The sequence below is a fragment of the Strix uralensis genome, chromosome 23 (assembly GCF_047716275.1).
Source record: "Strix uralensis isolate ZFMK-TIS-50842 chromosome 23, bStrUra1, whole genome shotgun sequence".
Lineage (NCBI taxonomy): Eukaryota > Metazoa > Chordata > Aves > Strigiformes > Strigidae > Strix > Strix uralensis.
The window spans coordinates 6,275,904-6,296,827 of record NC_133994.1 but is presented as its reverse complement, the minus strand read 5'-3'; the positions used below and the strand labels follow the sequence as shown (position 1 = coordinate 6,296,827).

The window sequence follows — 20,924 nt, the reverse complement described above, 5'->3', positions numbered from 1 at the left end:
TTGAATGTACAAACTCTCACATGTGTATTGAATGCTCATGTATGCGCACAACTATGAAAACTAGGAAAAATCTGTTCAAATATTTATTTTTATCCAAATAAGACTTGTTTCCACACCCTGCGCCCATCCCTTCCCCAGAGCAATCAAGTCAATGGTTCACAGAGTTGAGGCAGTCAGATTTAAATTTGGAGCTGCTCTGTAGTGTCCAGGTCTGGTTTGCTCCCTCTGCTGAGAAGCACTGCTAAATCTGAAGCGTGTCAAGTGGGTCAGGTTCAGAAGCTGGTCAGTTCCGGTTCCTCCTGACACTCTGGACACCGAGTTCTGGAATCCAAAAGAAGAGGATATTAATCAAAGAATGCCAAAGTGACTTTTCCCGTTTTGATGAAGATTGGTGAGCTGAACAGGCTTTTGCCTGTTATCCAGCTCTATTTCCTTTTTTGTGTCTGTGCACACTAGTTTACACAGCAGCGGAAGGAAAATGTTTCCCTGTGGAGATAAGGAGATAATCTTCCAGGCGCTTTCGTTTGCTCAGCCATCGATGATTATCATACCCTCTAGTGAGAGAGGATCACGATTCCCATCTGTGCATTTCACAGCACCTCCAGGGACTCTTACCAGGCGAGGATGGTGAGACGGCTTCTCTTCCAGTGAAGCTCGCAGATCCAAACTGCTGAGCGTGGGGTTGCTGGAAGGGATGGTATTTTCCCAGCCGGCCAGGCAATGCTGTGAAAAGAGATGGGCTTGTTAGTTATAAATAGTAACTTCTACACAAGGAGGTTTTATCGGGTAATTAATTAATTTTTGTAGAGTTTTATATGACTAACAGGAAAGAGAAGAAATCTCTAACAAAGCAAAACTGCATAGCTATCCCCTCTTCCACCCTTCACCAGCTAATTATTTCTGAACCAATCTTCTGCTTTGTGAACTCAAGCACCTGACCTCTCTGAACCCACCTCAACTGACTCATCCAGTTCTCTAGACCACAGAACCAGGTTTCTTCCTACCTCTTCCTGGAAAATCTCTAGGCCAGGGCTAGGTCTGATTAGTAATAATCCCTGCAGCATAGCCTAGTGGCTGGAATACAGGACCAACTCTACAAAACCAGTTTTAAATCCCATCTTGTCACTATTGATTTTGCCTGGCTCCTATACACTGTGAACACTTCACAGAACCTTGTCTTTTAGACTCCCTAACATCTGTGGAAAGAAACACGGGCGCTCTTCGGTATGGTTCATCATGTTGAAAGTTCAATACCTGAAATAAGGCAGCTGAATTATGCCCCAGAAGCATACAGCTCCATATGGCACTTTCTTTTTCTCAGTGTAAAGCATGTGGAGATATGTCATATACTTTATGCCAGTTACACCAAGGTATGAACTCAGAAGCACACACCAGTGGTTTTTCTTGCTACCTCAGTGACGTAAATCAGAAATTTTAGTGGAAACCCTGCCAGGGGCATGAGTCCCAGTTTCTCTTTCCTTCTTGTGCTGTGAAACAACGCCCAGCCTGTGCTGTGCCCTCAGTATCAGCAAGAAAACAGCAACTTACTGAAGGTAATGCCAGGTCGTCTGCCGGTTCGAAGCTCTTCCTGCGATGGGCTTTGTATTTGTAGGCAGGCATAAGAGTAGACCTGGGAACGCTGACCCTGCAACCACACAACAGAAGTAATCACCTACACCTTCGACAAGGCAGCGGAAATTTGCATGTCTTCCCACTCAGAATCCAAGGGCCTAATCCCAAAGTGAGCCAAGCGAAATAGTTTTGGATTAGGGCGTTAGACTTACCATGTACATTCAGATTCTGGGCCAAATTCAGATAAAACATGCATTTCTCACTGACTTCAAAACTGGTTTTGCTTACAGAAAAGATCAATAGGGAGTTTTTAAGCAAGAGGTATCTCTGCCCTAAGAACAGCAACCTTCTACAGAGCTATTCTGATGCTGTTTTCTCCCTCATATGATCAGCTTTTTCTTCCCTACTGTTTCCTTGAGTTCTGCAATATTACAAAGCAATAACTCTTATCTACCTGACATAGGCTGGCTCTTCCAGTATCTCTGGGGGCTGGTGAGTACGTGGGATCTTACACATGAGGCAGACAGATTCTGAATCCAGAGGGACAGTGAAGAGGCGCTGGTTTAATCGGTAACAGTAAACACCTGTCACAGAGTAGCAAATCATCATCGTATTTCTAGTTTGTCAGAAGGTTCCTCAACTCAGTCAACAAAGCTGTGTTCTACCACAGTACCACACACGCATTCTATAGAAAGAGCTGCTTTTCCTGAAGTATCTTTCACATTTCCTGTCCCCAAATAAGTTCCTAAAAAGCAAAACCAAAACTTCAACCTCCTCAACTTATAAAGAGAACATTAGCCAATTACAAGAAACCCTGACAAAGTAAGATGACACTGATTGACAGAGGATTCCTAGAAGACTCAAGTATCTTTGGAGTAGGAAGTTAAATCTGGTTTAGAAGCTGCAGCTAAAAACAACACATTCTTCCTTGTCTGGCTCTCTGAGAACGACAGCCAAAGACTGCTCAGTTGTTTGTTCACAGGAATTGGATTAAGAAGAAATCTGATCTTACACTTATGGGAACTGTTTATCAAATCTGGTTCTTGTTCAGGAACTATGTAATCCAGAGCCTTGGGCCTAAACAAACATGCAAACAAATCAGTTAGTGACAGGGGCGCAGACCCTCTGAACAGCTTTTCCAAGCATACATTTGTGATTGGGAGGTAAATAAAGGCCTACAAAGCCACCCTTACAATTTCCCCACTCCAATCAGATTAAACTTCTCATTACTCTAAAGGGATACATTGCTGCTTCAGCTCTTCCCCCATATCCACTTACTCCAGGTGCTGCTCATCAATACACGCTTCTTTATTGGCCTGTCGGAACTCATGCAGCTCAGCAAAGTATTGGTCAGATTTTTCTGCTACTGAAGATTTTGTATCCAGGAGCCCTGAGAACACCAAGGAAAGAGAAAAGTTCGAGGATTTACCAAATTCAGGAAAGCACCAAGCAAGCCTCACGCAGAACAGTCAAACCAACCAAAGTTCTGAAGCACCAAAATGGATAATGACAAGAGCATGCCATCACATCAAGTCAGAGATTTACTGTGTGGTTTAGCCCCCTTATTGCATTTATTCATTTTGGTTACTTGGTATCCCCCTCTGACCCCACTCAGCTTTGCCACTTGCTGCCTGGCTTCCCACACCGCTGCTACTTCATCATTCCAGGGACGCAGAGGTCACCTCTGGCCCGGACAGGGAACAGTTTCTGACAAAACTGCAGCTCCTCTGCTGAGACCTGCTACGGGGGCTCTAGGTCTGCAGTTCTGTCACACCTCAATTTAAAGGGGTGGTAAATTGTGTTTTGACTCTTCATATTACCACTTCATGCCGAGGGCTGTGCTTCAGGTTTAGGATTCACCTGCAATCCAGTCATAGCCCAGAAAAGGACGCACGGCCCAGCTGCTCACAGGTATGGTACATTCTTCAGGGTCAGACTGAAACGCCACATGACCAGCTTGCTTCTGGGAAGAAAACAATTCATAAAGACTTCTTATACATCTAGCAGGACATTCAAAGGTACAGCTGAGGAAACAACTGGCAGCTGTTCAAATGGGACAGCTGTGGCTTAGCTGAGGCTGGATTCTACCTATGCCTCTACCAGCAATTTGCTCACCAACCCTTCGACTTCTCAATTCATAAAACAGTAAGAGGAGGCAGGGGATGTGCCCAGGCTAAGGTGGTATTTTTCAGGGACTTAAAGAAAATGCTGACTTCCCTGCGTCACACAACCCCAAACATCAGGCCAGCTGTGCTGCCCTGGAAGATGATCACGGCAATAGCCTGCCCTTCATGCTTAAGGAAACAAGCTATGCAGCAGCAGCACTGCACCGGGCTGTTGAATATTTCTCCCCGAGCGTATGAATCACACAGGCAAATGACAAGGAGTCTTACAGTGAAGTGCTACAGTTTTCTGGTCTTTGGTTCAAGGGCTAAGGAACGCAGGGCCTGAAGAAACTGCCAACAGCCCCTGGCTGCTAGGGCTGGGAACAGTTCTGAGCTCAACCTCCAATTTACATAGTGGGAACAGGGCAAGTAATGTTTTCCTGACGCCTTCTCCCCATCCTTCTATTGACTTATGAAAATAAGCAAAGCATTGGTTTCACCATTTACCTTCAACTCTTTGGATGGAGATGTCAGCAAGACTGATTTATGGATTATGGGCTCTCTAATGACGACATGCTGCTTGCTGGTCTGTTCGCTTTGTATTCTGCTCAGTGATGGCTCCAGATGACCCTTAAGCTGTTTTTTCTCATGGAAACCATGCAGCAGAGTGGACTGTGCTCTGTTCTCTCCATGTCCCAGAAGGAAGGATTCCTTCTCTGGACTTCCTCGAGCACAGCCATCCCTATCCACTCTGGAGGATTCTCTGCCACACATAATGACTGCAGACACTGGCATAACATTCTTCTCTTTTCCAGGAAAGCTGGAATCCAAACCTACTGCTTCCTGCATCTTCGGTTGTTGTTGCTGTACTCCTCTGTCATTGCTGGTGTGTTTAAGAGATGAACAGAGGGCTGCCCTGGCTGCGTAAGCTCTAGGTTCCAGAGACACCAACGTTGCAGGATCAGCTGTAGACTTCACAGCATCGACCTGATTTTCCTTCTGTAAAGACACAGACTCTCATATCACACAGCAGCATTCAGATTACAGATACCTTTCGTTAGGACATTTCACTCAGTAAGAGAAAATCAACCTCTCATTCCAGTCTGCTCACCCCTTTAAATTCCTGTGGGGAAAAAAGCAAAATCCTTGTATCATTCATGAGATATTATTATTGTTGGGAGAAGATAAGAAAGGGATCCACTTCCAGCTAAATGCAGCTTTTCCCAAGTTGAGGAACTGCTAAACTTTCAGCCTTTGTTCTTAGAAGAAATAAAAGGACTGTGTTCCACAATGTTCATTCATCTCTTAAATGAAGAAACCTAAATTTCTTCACCTGGAACTAATCTCTGAACCCTTTGCAAGGAGAACGTATTGGAGACCACAGGATAAACAATAAACAAAGACTAGCTACTTTTCTAACAGACTCCATATTTCACATTTCACTTTCTACCAGCTCCTCTACGTCCATGCATCTCCTTTACCTCACCCTTCCATAGGCAGAGCTGCTGCCTATCAGACAATGTCGGTTTGCTTGCCAGCACTTCTAGCACAGACACAACACATACCCCTCTCTTGGGCAAGGGGACAGATCTCTCAGTAGCTGTTCTATTACGAAGAGATGCTGGAAAGAGCGGCTTCCTGGGAAGTCTTTTTCTGATCTCTTCCTGCTTCATTTGGAGCCTTTGTAGAAGGTCCTGGCTGGCCTGACGCAGCCTCTTCAGGTGCTCTAACTCCATCCTATGAAAACATTTTCCTGTAAAGCCAGAGGAAAGGTGAACTACATAAATGGAAGCATTAAGCAAAGAAGCAAACTCGAGAGAAACGACTTTCAGAGGACTTTTCATAAAAACCACTTACAGCTGTTGGAACATTGAGGAGTGTCGCTCATAGCTCTTGAGAAATCAGCCAGTCTCAAAACTCTTTACGCTAAGAATGAGCACCACTGCACACTTCTCTCCCCTCAGATGTACTGTCAAGTATTTTGCACCCAGAAACTGGCAGCTGACTGAATAGAGACAAGACACTCTTACAGAGGAAACAGTAAACATGAAAAAAGTCACATCAAAAAGCCACATAAGAGACATTTGATTCAGAGGCTGATATTTAGGACAACCTTATGTAATTCTGCTTTAATGTTATTTTTAAGCATCAAAATTTATACTGTGGTAGGTAATACCAGGATGCTCATAAGTTCAAAATATGAATAATGAATATGAATGTATTGACTACATCCAAAAGAAATACAGAGTCAAGACTATCCTCCACGTTCCCCGGGCAGGAAGACTCCAAAAGGCTCAATTATGACTAAGGCTCTGACAATTCCAATCACTAAGCCCTTTTATTAGAAGAGGGGAAAAAAATGAGTTTATAAATAAATAAATAAATAAAATAAAGCTTAGTTAGATAAATAAATAAAGCTTAGTTTGACAGGAACACTGCTCAACATGTTTATAACGTCAAAATTGCCTCTAAATTTGCAGGAAGTGTTTTTTTTTAAATAAAACAAAGAAAACCCCTAAACCCAAATTCCCACATTGCTTTTGGCTAGAGTGATCGTGTTCTCAAGAAAACGCTGTGCTTCCCTAAGACCTTTTGTTCCAAAGGATCCCTAAACCCTGCTCCAAAGCTCATCTGATTTGCTTTTGTCTCTGCTACCTTGGCAACTGGACGTGAGGAATCACATGCATATGCTGCACAACAGCACTGGGATGAGCAAAGCACAGTGCTACCAATAGAAAAACTACAAGAAATAAGCCAGAGGTGCACTACTGGGCATAAAATAGAAATGTCAGTCTTGAGGCACTAAATTTGAGATCATTTGAATAAAACAGAAGTTCTCACACTATGCACACGACAAAACTACCAGCATCCTCTCATCATTGCTCATCAGAAAACAAATACTCTGAAAATAACATTAGTCAAGGGACTTTCTGGAAGGGTTTTACCAGATGAGGTCCACTCTTAGCATAATCTTCAATAAGCTGTTAGTCCTTCGTGCTCAACCCCAGGGGTTCAAGCTTATGAAATTATTTTAGCCCCAATCCTTTGCGAAAAGGAGCTTGGCTTCTGGCAGTTAAAAATAAATAATGGTTGTCTCACGAGATTCTAAGAACTTTCCTCTCTGCAAGAAAGTTGTCCAACACCTATGCGCAGCTCCCCAGAGCTGTTTCTGCGCAGACGCGCTGGCTCGGCTCTCCCATGCCCATAAGACAGGGGAGACGGCCCCGAGCGTTGTAAAATTCCCCTTTCCTCTTCCAGAGGCCAGTCTGGCAGCCGGCAGACGAGTGGGAAGCCCCGCCTCCCTCCAGAGTACGGCGTGGGGAGCTGCGAGCCTCACCAGGCCCGGCGGCTCCACGGCCGCGGGCGCCCCAACTGCCCGCGCCGACTCCGCGCTTTCAGGCCCACCTGCGCCGCGCCGCTCCGCTCCCGCGGCCGGGGCACCCCCGCCCTCGCTCCAGTCGCCACCGGGATTCCCCAGGAAGGCCCCGGGCCAGCCGTTCTCGCATCGGCGCGGTTGGGCCCGCCCCGCCTCTCCCGGCATGCGCGGGGCCCGGAGCACCGCCCGGCGGCGGCGGGAGGAGCCCCGGAGCCCCGCGGAGCCGCCGCCAAGCCCCCGCCCGGAGCGCAGGCCGAGGGCAGGGAGGGGCAGGACCCGGGCCTAACGTTCCTCCTTTTGGGCTCGTTCAACCGCCGCAGCTGATTGTCTGAAGGGAGCACGTACCCCCAACACCCCCGGGAGCTAAAAGGGAGCCGCTCTCAAAGGTCATCACTGAAAATCTGCCTCTTGTAGCACACCCGCTGTAATCTCCCGGGAGAAGAGCGATTCACCGCCCTCAGCCTCCGAACGCAGTATCTGCTGACCATTAACACTTCCTACAACGTGCTCAAGAAATCACTGATTCAACACTGACATTTTTAGTGTAACTTAAGAAGGAATCTCTTAAACTTTCTATCAGATAGTTCAGTATCATTGGTCTTGTTAATTTTCATAGGAACACAGATAAAAGGTCACTATTGTCAAACATGCTATTTACTACAACAGAGTGGCATATCATCGTCTGAATATATGATACTTACACTTGAAGATTTTGTATCATGACATGCAGAACACAGCAGGAGAAATATTTTTCCAATTCATTTTTATTGTGGTTTCCATTGTTTACAGCATTGATACAGGAATAATTCATGCAAATTTATCACCTTAAATACAGCAGAGAGAAAACTCACTGGTAAGAGTATTTTGAAGAGCTCCATCAACATAACACAATGAGAAAAGTAGCAGCAATAAGATAAAGTGCATTTAGCTGACCTTCTTTAATAAGAGTTTGGAGATTGGTTTTGGAATTACCTGTTCTAAGGATTAGTTTACTATTCTTTAGCAAAATCAGAACAGCCTCCTTGCCACTAGTGTTCATTCCTCCACCACTCTGAATTAAAGAAGTGCAGCTGTATTTTGTTTAAGAGGAATCCAGATCATAGGCCTTTCTTTTAACAGCTTGATTCTTGATCACTTGGGCTTCTAGGGACAAGGGTTAGAGACACACTTAAAAACTCTTCCCTCCCATGTTAGCAGTTTTGCTTCTTAAAAAATTCACGCGGTTCTTTCCCCCGTTCTATAGGTTAGGTTTCAGCACTACAGCGAGAATGCCTACATCACCAAAATCTGAACAGTTGTAGAAACACACACTGGCAAGACACCAGATTCTAAGAACACATCAGTCTCTTTTCCCGTCACAGATCAGACATTGGCTTAAAGATCAGCTCATTTATCAGATTTCCCCTAAAGGCCTGCTGAGGAGATGCTAACACCGCACACACGTCTTCAAAAGCAAGGTCAGCATTTCAGGTAACCTAGAGCTGCCGAGCAGTGGTACAGCATCATCTCCCTCCACCTGGAACTGACAATTTCCTGGTGTATTAGGGATGTGATTAATGTTTTAACTCAATAGCACAGCACATAGCCTATTATAAACGTGTATGTGACAGCTTGAGAGCCTAGAGATGCAAATTTATTCACCTAATACCTGCAGCAGAGTAACAGTGGATGATTCCACTTGCCACAAGCCCTAGAGAACACACTTCCAGAGGCAAGGACTCAAATTCCTTTCTTATTCATTCTCAGATCTGATCTAAGCCATATTTATGGCCTGGTGGTTGCCTGAGGAAACCAACCAAGCCCTCTGATGAAAGACACTTCAGTTTGGTTTGGATTCAAAGCTAATGGAAGCAAAAGGTTTGTTTGCTTCCTGCATTCCAGGGACATAACAAAAGTCTTACTGCCAGCTCCTATGATCAAGATACTTAAAGTCTTACTGTAAATTTTAGAACAGTCTAAAGTACATACTGACATATCACTATTTTTACTCCCTCAAGAATCAGGCAGCTTCTTCCTTCTGGAACTTTCATGACACACAAAACAGGAGACTTGTCACAGGCACATATATTCACACCTGAGCATGAACGAGAAATCCTAAGGCCAGCTGATACCATTTCCAAGAAAAAATTCTCATTGCCAGTAAGAAGGAAAAAAAAAAAATCCACGCTTAGTAGTTCTGAATTCAGCTGGGACCTGCTCAAAGATAGCCCATATTTTCTGAAGTTTGATGCTGAACAGATTTAGGTTGTCACTAACCTCAGAATTACAGGATCTGATTCCAGATTCCTCAGACATTTTATGGGGAACAGAAAGGTTATACCCAACACAAGGCAAAACACTGACCCACTAAGTGGAAAACAAACTTTGCAACGTAGGAACCTAATCCTGGTACTACTGTAATCAGTGGGAATTTCTTCTCTATCTTTTCCAAAAGGAAGAGACTCAAAGTCTCTACAGTTCTCAAATCTTATACTCCAGAAGTGCTCCAGGGCAAAACTCAACAATTAATTTCATCTATTTGCAAATAAAGAATGTTTTTAAAAAAAATGAATTGCCTTAACCCATTCTTGCCCTGGCATGAAATACAAGGGGGACATCTCCTGTCCGCCCCAGAGGAGCTGCACTTGCCAGCTCATTCTCATACTTTTAACAGAAGAGAAATAACATCAAATCATATTACTGCATGGACTGTAACATCCTATGGGAACTCTGCATAAAGCAAAATCTCTTACAGCTTGTAATCTGCATGCTGTTCTTGTGGCCAAATTGTGGTAATGGAATTCCAAAGGCCTGCTTCCAGAAACACAGCTGTGCATTTCCAAAAAAACCCCACATTCATCAACTTATCTCATAAGGCAGTTTGTTAGATTCTGTCAAGCAGCTTTTCTTTCTTATTTTTCTTCCTCAGCAAGCTGCCAAATTATCAGCACTACCTCCTTCAGAGGAGCCAGTCACATCTTTGCAAACTACTTGTCTATGACGTGAAATGGGCCAGACTGCATTACTAAAGAGCTCTTAAGAGGAAGAAACTAACTCCAAAGACAATAAGCTTACCAAAGCAAAATCTCTGTCTTGCTTTGGAAGTGAACTGGGTTTTGTTCATAGGTTTAAACATACTGACAGTAATAAACCTTCCTATGAAGGGACACGGTGACTCTGTCATGTTCTGTAATAACGGAATATTGACCTAGGAGATAGGCCTGCACGGGCTATAAATGCACTGTGAAACCATCATTACAGCTGTGTGCATGGGGCCTGTGTTTAGACAAACAGCTGCTTGTCACATACATCAACTTGGGGCTTGGAAATCAAAAGTTCTATCGTCATGTAGTAAAGTCAGAATAATTTTTAACCTAATAAACACTTGTTTGTTTTAAAGTTGTTACTGTACTTGATTTTGCTTTAAAAAGCCCCCTGTAAATGTATGAAGCACACATTCCTTCTGAAGTAGCCTGGTCTTACAAGAAGGAAAAAAAAGAGTTATAAACAGCTAGTGTTTAGAGGTGGGACACAAAACGGGGAAGCAGAATCCTACTGTTCACACAGCAACTGGAAACAGCAATAGGCTTTTGCTCATTCCGTTTAGGGAATTCCATCACCCACCATGTTCTCTGCAGTAATTAAGAGAGCACTGAAGGAAAAGCGTTGATCGTCTCTTCTTCACACACTATCTGCTTTGCTGAAGGTACTGATGTGTGAACATGTTGAGTTCACTGTCAAGCCAACCCGCTTTATTCCTGCAAAGACAGAAAATCTTCATTAGGTGAGTAAAACAGCTTTTCTCAGGCCAATCTGAAAGAAGCATGACTAAAACGAGTAAACAGCAAGGCCTGGAGAGGAGTGCCAGAGGTCCATTCCAAAATGCTGCTACTCTTCCTTGCCCTGCCTCAGGTCAGGAGCACTTGCCTGCTAACAGTCCCTAGGCTTTGAGCTTCAAACCGAGATCTCGGTCACAGCTTCACACTGATCTTACTGTGTTGGTAAGGAAGGTTTGAAAAATTCTTCCCAACAGCCTTTGCAGGGTGAAGAAAAACATCAAACTGTGTACAAAGGCAAAGGTGAGACTTTTTGCATAATTTTATAATAGCCTGAAGGAGTTTGTAGGAGTAGGGGACTGTACATTTTGATAAATGAAAAGGAACTGTAATTCCAAACAAACCAAAAACAAGAGGGAAAAGGTGTTTTGTGAGACAGAATATTTAAATGACTGTCAGCTGTACATGGGAAAGTACACAGTGAAAGGGAACACAACTTGGTAGGGAAAGATGCTGATGTCTGCACATCAAACGCTGTGACGGAGGAAGGACTGCACTCAAAGATACACCCTAATCTGAACATTTTAGGGCAATCACATGAAAAACAATTGTATGCAAATGTCTGTGTATACGGGATGGTAAAAACCTCACCTGAGCAGTTTTGCTTTACTCTGCAGTGAATCCAAAACTTCGATTTTTTTATTCATGACAGAAATTTCCTGCTCAAGATTCTCCCGTGTGACATCCACTTGCTGACACAAATGAGCAAACGTTCCAGCAAGCTCTCTATGAAACAAGAAGAATAGCTGGATATGACAACTAAGATCAAGCAACAAATTCAAGGAATAAATCCCTTTGCTGTATGGTGATACTGACTCAGATGTTCATCTTTTCACTTCCGCACAAGAATATGTTAACAGCATCAAGAGCAACTCGATTTGAAAAATGGAAATACATTAAGACTAATGCTTAACAGTACCCAAATACTACATCGGTGATTCAAAAATAAATGTAATATTCTTTTAAAACACATGTATCATTACACATTCTAAAATCTGGAATTCAGTATGCAGACCTATCTTGTTTTAACAAGGAATATCATTTAACCCCAAACAACAGAATTCAGAGAAGGTTTTAGCTGAATATAGGCAACTCACTGTTGGACTTGGTGGCTGCAATTAGAACCCGTATAACTGACGATGAGCTGCAACTTCTCACCAGCGTACTCTACAAACTGCCGTTTGAAAGCTCTCTCCTTTGCTTTTGTGGTCCAGGTGAGGCGCTCATATACATAAAGGAGCCCATAAAGGCCAAAAGAGAGAGCAATCAGTCTCCAACCCACAGCCTTCCAGACCTAAAAAAAGCACAAGGAGAAGCAAATAACAGGATCATCATCTAGGAACAATGCTAACTCCTAACAACGGTGCAGGCAGCATTGCGCTTATCTTCTAGGTGCAGGCAGCATTGTGCTTATCTTCTAGGCACATGAAAATGAGCCAGAGAGATAACCCTGAGGTCAGACAGCTCACTACTGATGCCCAGTCTACAAAATAAAAATACAAAACTCCAATAGTTTAGGTTAGGTATGGGTTAATCTTTCCAACACATTTAAATTACACCTGCAAGTGCAAGCGAACTTCATCTGGTTCACAGAATCCCTGTTTCTGAAGTAAAAGATATTTTTAAGCAACCATCTCCCCTTTGAGAAATCATCCACTGCTAGACACTGTGACACCAGAATAGCATGTAGGTATGGAACTGGCGCTACAGAAACTCAGATTCTTCCCACAGCAGGAACTAGTTATCATGCAACTTGAGTTAGATCTCTTACGCCTCTGCAGTTTGGGGAGATTTGAGATTCAAAACATCCATTACTTTCAAAAGACAGAAAAGCAGGAAGTGCTGATTTTTTCCAAAATAAATTAGGCATAGTATCTAAAATTAAGTGCTCTCCTCCCCTTCCAGGAAGGAAGATACACATCATCAGAGGCTCTTTGTAGATCTATCTGTCCTGATTCCTCTATAAATGGGAAAAGTAACTAGTTTTCTCACAGAAAAAAAAAAAAAAACCAGACACTATTTAATGCTTTTGTAACATATTTTGAAGGGTTCTCTTTGCAACAAACCTGGCTCCAGGCCTAATTATTATGCAAAATAAGCTCAGTATTTATACTCAAATGGGAGATCAAAGGAGAAAGTATTTCACTATCTGTGAATAGCAACTATCTCCAGTATCCAGCAGTGGAAGCACTTTTCAAGTCTGTGCTCCAACTTTATTTATATAAATGCCGCTCAGACTGCCAACGCACCACGCCACCAACCACGATGATCCCCATGGAAGTTCGGGAAGTTAACGAGGCCAGTCCAGTCACCATCGACACCATGAGCTCTTCCTGGGTCATAGAGCCCTGAGGCAAAGGAGGCAGACTGGGATTTGCTGGTGTTAAAGGGCGTTGAACCTAATTAGAAAAGCAGTGACAAAACAAAACAAAAACAAAGTACATAATAAGAGAAGGCAAGCCACTGCCCTTCCCACCAAAAAGACTTCAACAGCTACCGAAGTGATGAATATCACATCTACCCTGATCACTCAACAAGGTATCTCACCTGGTCATTATAGCCCATCAAGGCCCGACGACCATTCTTTGGTCCCAAAAACCTGTTCACCAGCATTGTCCATCCAAGAGAGAAATGGAATTCTATGTCCTCTTGGAAGTCGGCACAAAGCTTGTCACAGTTCAGATCATAGCTGAGTGTGAAGCACTGTCGGGGAACTAACATGTCTATCTGGCCCCGCAAAGAGACTGGGAGAAGGGGTTTTAAACCATCTGCACAGAAAATAAAAACATCAAAAAAAGACTACTGAGTTCACAAGAACTAACTGAACTTGTATTCTGTAATCAGGGTGGTTATGGGTTGTTCCATCGTCCGCAGTTATTTTTCTTAGTACCTTAAACTTCCTAAAGCCAAGCATGTTGCAAAGCGAGAGATACATCACAAATTACTATTCAATTCTTAGTTCTTCAGATCAACACAGGAGGAAATCTTTCCATGGATGCTCCTTAATCACTACAGGTAGCTGGTGAAATTTACAGTTTAGCCATAGCTTGCAGAACAAAATCTGAAAGCCAGTTCTAAGACTGTTCAGGCACCATACTCCTAATTAAAGCTTATATTCAGACAGGCACCTAGTTACAAGTTACTCACATTTCATTAGAATTTTGGTCTGAGAATCTCTCAAGTTTCTGAAGTCACAGTTCCTCTCTGTCCTGAGAATTAAGCTGATTTTATATATTCATCAGCAAATCACCGCACAAGCTCAGAGAGTGGAAAAAGCAGGAGGAACTACTCCTCCACACAACAGCATTACTAATCAAGATGTAAAGTAAGATGATGCCAACTGCATATCAGCCATCAGATTAAAAGAGAAAGCCAGTTATTTTGCATTACAGTTAAAGGAAAGATAAAGGGAAATATTGCCTGCTGAACTGACCTATCATTTCTTGCTGCATTGTCTGCAGGGAAGCTGTGATTGCATTGGAGCAACGATCTGACATGTTACGGCCCAGGCCTTCTTCAATGTGTTTATGCAGCTCCTGACAAACAAAGGAAGAATTATTAAACTTAAAATAAACATAGGTGAGACGCAGGCTACAGGTGCTAGAGCTCACAAGTTAAAAAAACCCTCCCAGAACAGAGGCATGCTTTCTGTCTGCCCACAGTTCTATCATTAATTTCATTTCCCCCCCCCGCTGCATTCCTCAGTGAAGGAGAGGAAAAAGCAAATAAAAAAAAAATCTCACATGTACTCTGTAGTCTAGGAAGAGTTCTGTCTGATCTATACAATGTGATACATCACACGCGTACCAATTTATCACTGAGATTACTAAAAGAATAATCAATTTCTTCCTTTTTTTTTTTTTAGATGTTCACTTTTTACAGAAGCTATCCAAATGCAAGAGACATTCTAACAAAAGATTTTTCAGTGCATGAAAAGCTTAGCTCATATTACTGAGCTCAGAGCAAAAAAGACCTCTTTAAATTGCTTAAGCAATCTGTATGAAGTAAACATCACTTACACTCTTGTAAACTTTAAGAACTACTTGAGATGGATGGAAGTCTGCTTGGTATTCATCTACCAGCACTGAAAGCCGTCTGATTTCTTCTGCCATTGCATTTGACACCTAGAGAAACAGCACAGGACAGAGTTTCTATATATCCTGTCCTAGGGAGAGACAGAAAACCACCACTGAAGACATGCATTTCTTAGGGAGCAGTACTGAACACCAGGCACTATGACTGTGCAGCACCATGCAGCCATTGTGCACCAATTGCAAAATGCAGTACTGGTGACTTGCAAACAAAGAAGATGGCCGAGAAGTATATAGATCTATGCTCTGTATAACAATGCAGACAGAAAAAGACTGAGGCAATATAAGACTTGCGAAAAATGTACAGGCCTTTTCTGTATATTCATACTCGTAAAAATGGCATGTTATTATTGATAGTAAGACAACTGACGTTATTATGAATAAGGAAACTTAAATATTTTTAGTATTTTAGGAAACATTTAAGACTGAAATATAGTAGCAATAATAATTCAAACATTAATCAAAATCTCATTGTTTTTTTAAATCATCTTATATAAGTCTCTCTGAAAGGCACCCCCAAGTATTCTACTTTTCATTTTATTACTTAAAAAAAAAAAGACTTCTTCTGAAAGCATTTCATGTCTTCCCATCTGTAACTCCCCCATTTCTAGTACTTCAAACCTTTGTCAGCGCTTTGCATTTTTCCCACCATGCCAGTAGTGTTTCAGACAATCTATTTTTCTGCAGCCACTCCTCCTTACCTGCCTCTCCACTTCTTCTGTGATCTGTTTTATTTTCCGCTTGTAGTCTTGAGTAAGGAGCTCCAGCTGTTTGTCAATAAAACCTAAACGTTCCTGTCGTTCCTCTCGCATTTCCAGACAGTAAACTCTGGTGAAAACAAAGTACTCATCAAAAAGCCAGATAAATGCATTTTTGATCTACAATTATCATTTGAACTCCAGAAACAAGACAGATTCTCTTGCCCAAGAACAAAATGTGTCAGTATCTACAACACACTACGTCTGCATGGCACAGGACAAAGAAAAGGTTCTTTTCCCAATACTCTCAGAATTCACTAGAAGCAAGACTACTGGTACGCGTCCATCCCACTCCCAAACACGCTGTATTCTGCTCTGCGTTTTAAATGCTCATATTCCCTTAAATTTCTCCCAGAAGACAAGCTTCAGTTATGCAAGCACCAAGCCCTCCTCACCGCTGTTCCTGGGCAGCAATATGCACAGAATCCATGATGAGACGAACATCTTCCGCAATCTGCTTTGCTCTCACCGTATGCTGCTCAAATTTTGTTTTTACTGCTGACTGCGAGATACATTCCTGCATATAAAAGGCAGCCCAAGATCAGCAGCAGGCAGAAGCACACTAACACAACTTCTCCTTCCCATATAATCTAGTTTCAAAACATGGTCCCGCTCCATGTTTATAAACTCCAGTCCCCAGCCCTTCAGGAGTAAAATCTAAACAGGTTAGTACACATAACACTCACCTCAAATCTTCTCTCGAAGTTCTGAAACTCAAACATTCTTACTTGAAAACCATCTGCCAATGCTCCACCTGAGAGAAGGAAAGTACGAAACAACCACTTAAGTTTTGAGAAAGCAATCAGATGTTGGACGTCAGGAAATGCTCCTGCTTTACCTTGAAGCCAGTGCAAAAGTGCTGCTAAGTCACCTCTTTGCTTTTGACTGTTCTATTAATAATCTGACCCACCCCAATTTTATCCATTTTTTGGAACAAGATATTCTCTATTTTCTTCTCTCTAAGAAAATGGAAAGTTTCTGTTAGCTTTCCTCACCTCCTTCTGGCATCCCCTGAGCCCTCTGAATCCTGGCATTGAGCACTTCTTTCGCTGACACAAAGAAAATTCGATCCCCTGCCTGGGCTCGATCCACCACACCCAGCTCATCTACCAGGAAACTGGTACACCGCTCCATGTGCTGTCGACGGACCTGAGGGATAAACAGGATAAACCCCACATGCAGTTAAACCCACTTTATGCTCCATCTCTTAAAGGTTACACCAGGCACCCAGATGCCCTCTGCTGGTCTAAGCTCCCAATACAAAATTAAAAAAAAAAATAAAAAATTGCTGTTTTATGGAATCTTCCAGAGGTGATCTAAGTGATCTAACTTCAAAAGGCCCCAGTGAAACTCTTTATTTCCAGCTCAGAAATTTCAAGTCATGTTTTGATCACTAATCTATACGCACTCTAGTCTCCACACTATGGTAATAAAAATCCAAACTGTAAAACAATCACATACACGACTTTGATTCTACCTGCAAGGCCCAGAGTCAAAATGAACTCTCTAATATCCATGCAAAGAGAAGGAATTTAAACACATCACAAACCTCTTCCATGTACTCTGGTTCAGATGCAGACGCATCCCAACGGTTATTTAAAATAAATATATTGGGTCGAGACAGACGTTCATTCACCTTGTGAAAGAACTGTTTCTCCTACGCAAAACAGAACGAAACCTCTTAAGATTAACATGTCAAAGTCTTTCAACTTTTAGCCAAATTCACTGAACAAGTGGACTTGAACATACAGTTTGCATCAACGTTGATTCAGAATTTGCCACCAGGACAAACACATCAGCATCTAGACAGAATTTGTCAATCCAACTGTCCAGCTCAGTGGTTACATCAATGCCAGGGCTAGCAATAAAAAGAGAAGAGACATTACGATGCTATGGAAACAGCAAAAACGGAATTTAAAAAGTTAATAAGAAATGTGTTTCAGCTTTTCAGGGCATCAATTTCCCATGTCTGAGCTACAGTGTCCTGAGGCGACACAGAGTACAGACTAAAAGGAAGTACCAATAAAGAGAAACTCTGACCGCCAACCACAGCAAAGGACTTTAGTTGCTGTCATAGATTAGAACAGGGTCAATTTCCTTGATGTTTGTTAAATTTGTATTATAAGACATTTCTGTAATTAATCTGTGATAAGCAGGAAAGGAAAGAAAGGTATTTCTCACCTGTCCATCAGCACCAGGTCATCCTTTAAGAGAGGACATTTGGAATTGGGCCACATTACGCTGACTAGGCTGCCAGCATTCAGAAGTTCATCTTGATGAAGGGCATGAGCCAGCTGGTTCACTGTCTATTAAAGACAGATAATTTATAGCATTTCCTGTATGCTAAGACCCATTAACACAATTATCTCCCCTTCAGGGCTGTTCACAGTTTAAGATAAAACCCAAATCCAAATCACCTTCTCACTGGGAGGTTTTCCACATAAAACTTTCTTGAGTCTCCTAGTCAAAAGACAACTAGTTTATGAGAGATTTTCTTGTCAAGAAAGGCCACTGAGGAATTATCAGGAAGTCTGTGCCTTCTGTCAGTCCTACAGAGCTCAGAGCTCAGGCATCATTTTGGTTCCCTGCTATCACTAACAAATACAACATACTGTCTTTTTCATAAAATGAACAAGTTCCATCCTGTAACTTGCTCCATTCCTCCCTTCCTACATCTATCAAAAACGCGTTCTCCATCTCTATTCCTTTAGTGATTAAAATCCTTAACTGTGAAATTGATTTATAGTGCTTTAATTTTCTTGTTCCTTCCCTTTTCTGGAACTTCGGAAGAGCTCTTCTCCTCTTACCTTATGCTTAAGGAAACTGTACCTTAACACTCTTCTTTTCCTCTGAGCCTTCAGTAAGCAGGAAAGCTTCATGTCCATCTGTCCCTTCTACACGCAGGAAACAATTCGTGGTGTGTCCAATTCCTGAAGGAAGGACTTTGTCCCACAGCATGGCATTTATCACAGTGCTTTTCCCATTGCTCGTCCTGAAGGCAGATTAAAGAACGGGACAGCTAGGCTTCTGAGAGTCAGGTATACTCATTTTCATATTACAGAAAGCAAGTTCTCTAAACTCAAGCAGCATCAGAAGCATTAATAATTTAAGTGCCATAGGCAATTTACAAAAAGACTTTTCTATTTTCTTATTTTAAGAATTCTTCCAAATCAAAGAATTACGTGCTACAGTATTTGTTTCCAATTTACAAGAGGATTAATATGAGGGACATGCACATTACAGGCAAAAGCTGGAGCACTAGTGTTTCTATAAATATATTTTACTGGCTACAATCCTAAAGCAGCCAGTTGCTTTACTAAGTGGAGAGCACAGGCAACATAAGCACGTGACTCACCTTCCAAAAAAAGCAACTTTCATGTGTCGCCTTGCCAACACTTCACTAATGCCACTGACTTTTGACAGGTATCCTTTGACTTCCAGCACCTGCTCTTCTGTGGTGACAGGATCAAGCTCTATATTCTTGTGTGTTTCTAAAATCAAAATACATCATGTCTCTGAATTCCAGAAGTCATCTCTCTCAGCACTGGGTGAAACATCTCCTTCACGACGCAACACACATAACTCAGTGTTTATCTGTGTCCCAAAGTCTGTGTGGGTAATCTTGACACAGGCAATTACACCCTGAGGTGATTTTGCATTAGCATTTATCAGCTGGTCTCTTTTGTGTATCTAATAACCATTCTCATCCTTAGGACTGCCTTAAACAGAATGCAGCCAACACTTCAAACACTCCAACATCCTTAAAAAAAGATAAATCTTCTATCTGTGTTTTAAGCTGTTAAAGCCAATTATTGGCATATGCTATATGTCACCAGCAATGACTCCTCTAGGCAAGAATATTTAAAGAATTATAGGCAAAAAACATAAAGGGTCTTGTATAGTTTATTAAAAAACTCCCAAACATAAAACCCCACGCATAGCTCACTAACCAGCTCAGTTTCCTAACACGTGTGAACTTGTCAACTTTAAAATATGAACCCTGAACTCCACCCAAATTCAATAAAATAATTTTCTGTTCTTATAAATACTGATATATAAACAGACATGCACGTATAAATAAGCACAGGTCTGTGAGAGCCATTTAACCAAATGAGGTTTTTTTCGTGTGTGTTTGAGGGAACTGTATGTGGGCAAAGCACCGTTACACACTCGTAGTTCAAGAATTCAGCTTACCTTCCAGGAACGAGGAGCTCTCATTGATGTATGCAGCCAATTGTTCAAAGATACCATTGATTTTCTTCTTTGCAGTGACAAAATGTTTAAGTGGAGAAGCATTTACCTCAGCCATGTGTCTTTTATCCTTCTTCACTGCAACTATTGACTTGGAACGTGTAAACAACAGGGACATTGCGCTACAGGGAAAAATCCAGTAAATGAAGGTGGCTCACCAAGTGCCAACAGCTATCCAGCTAAGCATCCTACCAAAAACTAGGTAAGTACACATTTTAAAAACATTTTTTCTTTCACAAAGAAGTTGTTCCACTTTCTACAATTGGAAATTACTCCTACATCAGAAATAAAAAAATTCCTCTGTCCTCCGTTCCAATAAACAGGCCCCCAGCGATCACTTCTGCCCTCCCTCCGCTTACTTTCAGGATGAGTTACGTTTTCACAAGTCAGGCATGGTCAGCTCGAGGCCCTCCTGAATACGAACGACCGCAGTTTTCCTGCCCTCTCCTTCACCCTGGCCAGGCTCCGTCCCGCAGCTCTTTCAGCGACGCCGACTCCAGCCTGTCCCCGTCTCTGCGGCAGAGGGACCGGCGGATGAGGGACACAGGCAGCCGAGCTCCCTGCTGGGCCAGGCTCTGCTCCCCCGCCATCCCAGTGCCCGGGGGGATGCACTGGGCAGATGCGCCAGGCGGCCGCCATCGCCTTCCCCTCAGAGCTGCGGGGGCAGGCGGGCGCGCGCGAGGTAAGGGGCGGGAAGCGCCCCTGGCCCGCTCCCACAGGGCGGCGCGCGCCTCGGCGGGGCGGCAGGACCCTGCCCCGGCGGGCCCGGCCCGGCCCTCCCCTCTCCCTGCCCCTGCCGCCGGGGAGGCGACACCCCCCTCCCCGAGAGACCGGCCCGGCCTCAGGCGGCTCCCACCTCCCCTACGGCCAGGCACCACCCCGCCGCTCACCTTCACCGCCGCTCCCGCAAGGCCGCCATGTTACCCGTGCGTCATCGCCCCGCGCGGGGCGGGCCC

The 20,924-nt window shown here is 43.1% G+C and overlaps 2 protein-coding genes across 5 annotated transcripts; both read right to left on the bottom strand.

Moving 5' to 3' along the window:
• Positions 1-7,233, bottom strand: MIIP (migration and invasion inhibitory protein). 2 transcript variants are annotated; one of them, XM_074893309.1, is made up of 10 exons: positions 7,083-7,233; positions 5,243-5,430; positions 4,185-4,676; positions 3,433-3,535; positions 2,851-2,962; positions 2,585-2,649; positions 2,027-2,156; positions 1,549-1,645; positions 616-723; positions 1-321 (listed from the first exon to the last, which is right to left on the bottom strand). In XM_074893309.1, exons 1-10 carry the CDS (start codon positions 7,216-7,218, stop codon positions 157-159), a joined length of 1,596 nt encoding a protein of 531 aa, XP_074749410.1. In that variant the 5' UTR covers positions 7,219-7,233; the 3' UTR covers positions 1-156. The 2 variants fall into 2 exon arrangements, with proteins under 2 accessions (XP_074749410.1, XP_074749409.1); XM_074893308.1 differs by lacking the exon at positions 7,083-7,233 and adding an exon at positions 5,535-5,674 and having other exon boundaries at positions 5,159-5,454.
• On the bottom strand, positions 5,598-20,915 carry MFN2 (mitofusin 2). Of its 3 annotated transcripts, XR_012632099.1 has the most exons (20): positions 20,859-20,915; positions 20,328-20,481; positions 19,912-20,090; positions 19,073-19,208; positions 18,547-18,709; positions 17,899-18,023; positions 17,467-17,575; positions 17,267-17,374; positions 16,713-16,866; positions 16,404-16,471; positions 16,113-16,234; positions 15,661-15,787; positions 14,888-14,992; positions 14,302-14,404; positions 13,416-13,636; positions 13,118-13,267; positions 11,966-12,162; positions 11,460-11,594; positions 10,657-10,790; positions 5,598-5,682 (listed from the first exon to the last, which is right to left on the bottom strand). XR_012632099.1 is itself a non-coding variant. In XM_074893306.1 (19 exons), the coding sequence occupies exons 3-19, from the start codon at positions 20,084-20,086 to the stop codon at positions 10,721-10,723; spliced, it is 2,268 nt and encodes a 755-aa protein (XP_074749407.1). In that variant the 5' UTR covers positions 20,087-20,090; positions 20,328-20,481; positions 20,859-20,915; the 3' UTR covers positions 7,800-10,720. The 3 variants fall into 3 exon arrangements, 2 of the variants coding, with proteins under 2 accessions (XP_074749407.1, XP_074749408.1); XM_074893306.1 differs by lacking the exon at positions 5,598-5,682 and having other exon boundaries at positions 7,800-10,790; XM_074893307.1 differs by lacking the exons at positions 5,598-5,682; positions 20,328-20,481 and having other exon boundaries at positions 7,800-10,790; positions 20,859-20,893.
• Positions 20,916-20,924: the final 9 nt, after the last annotated feature.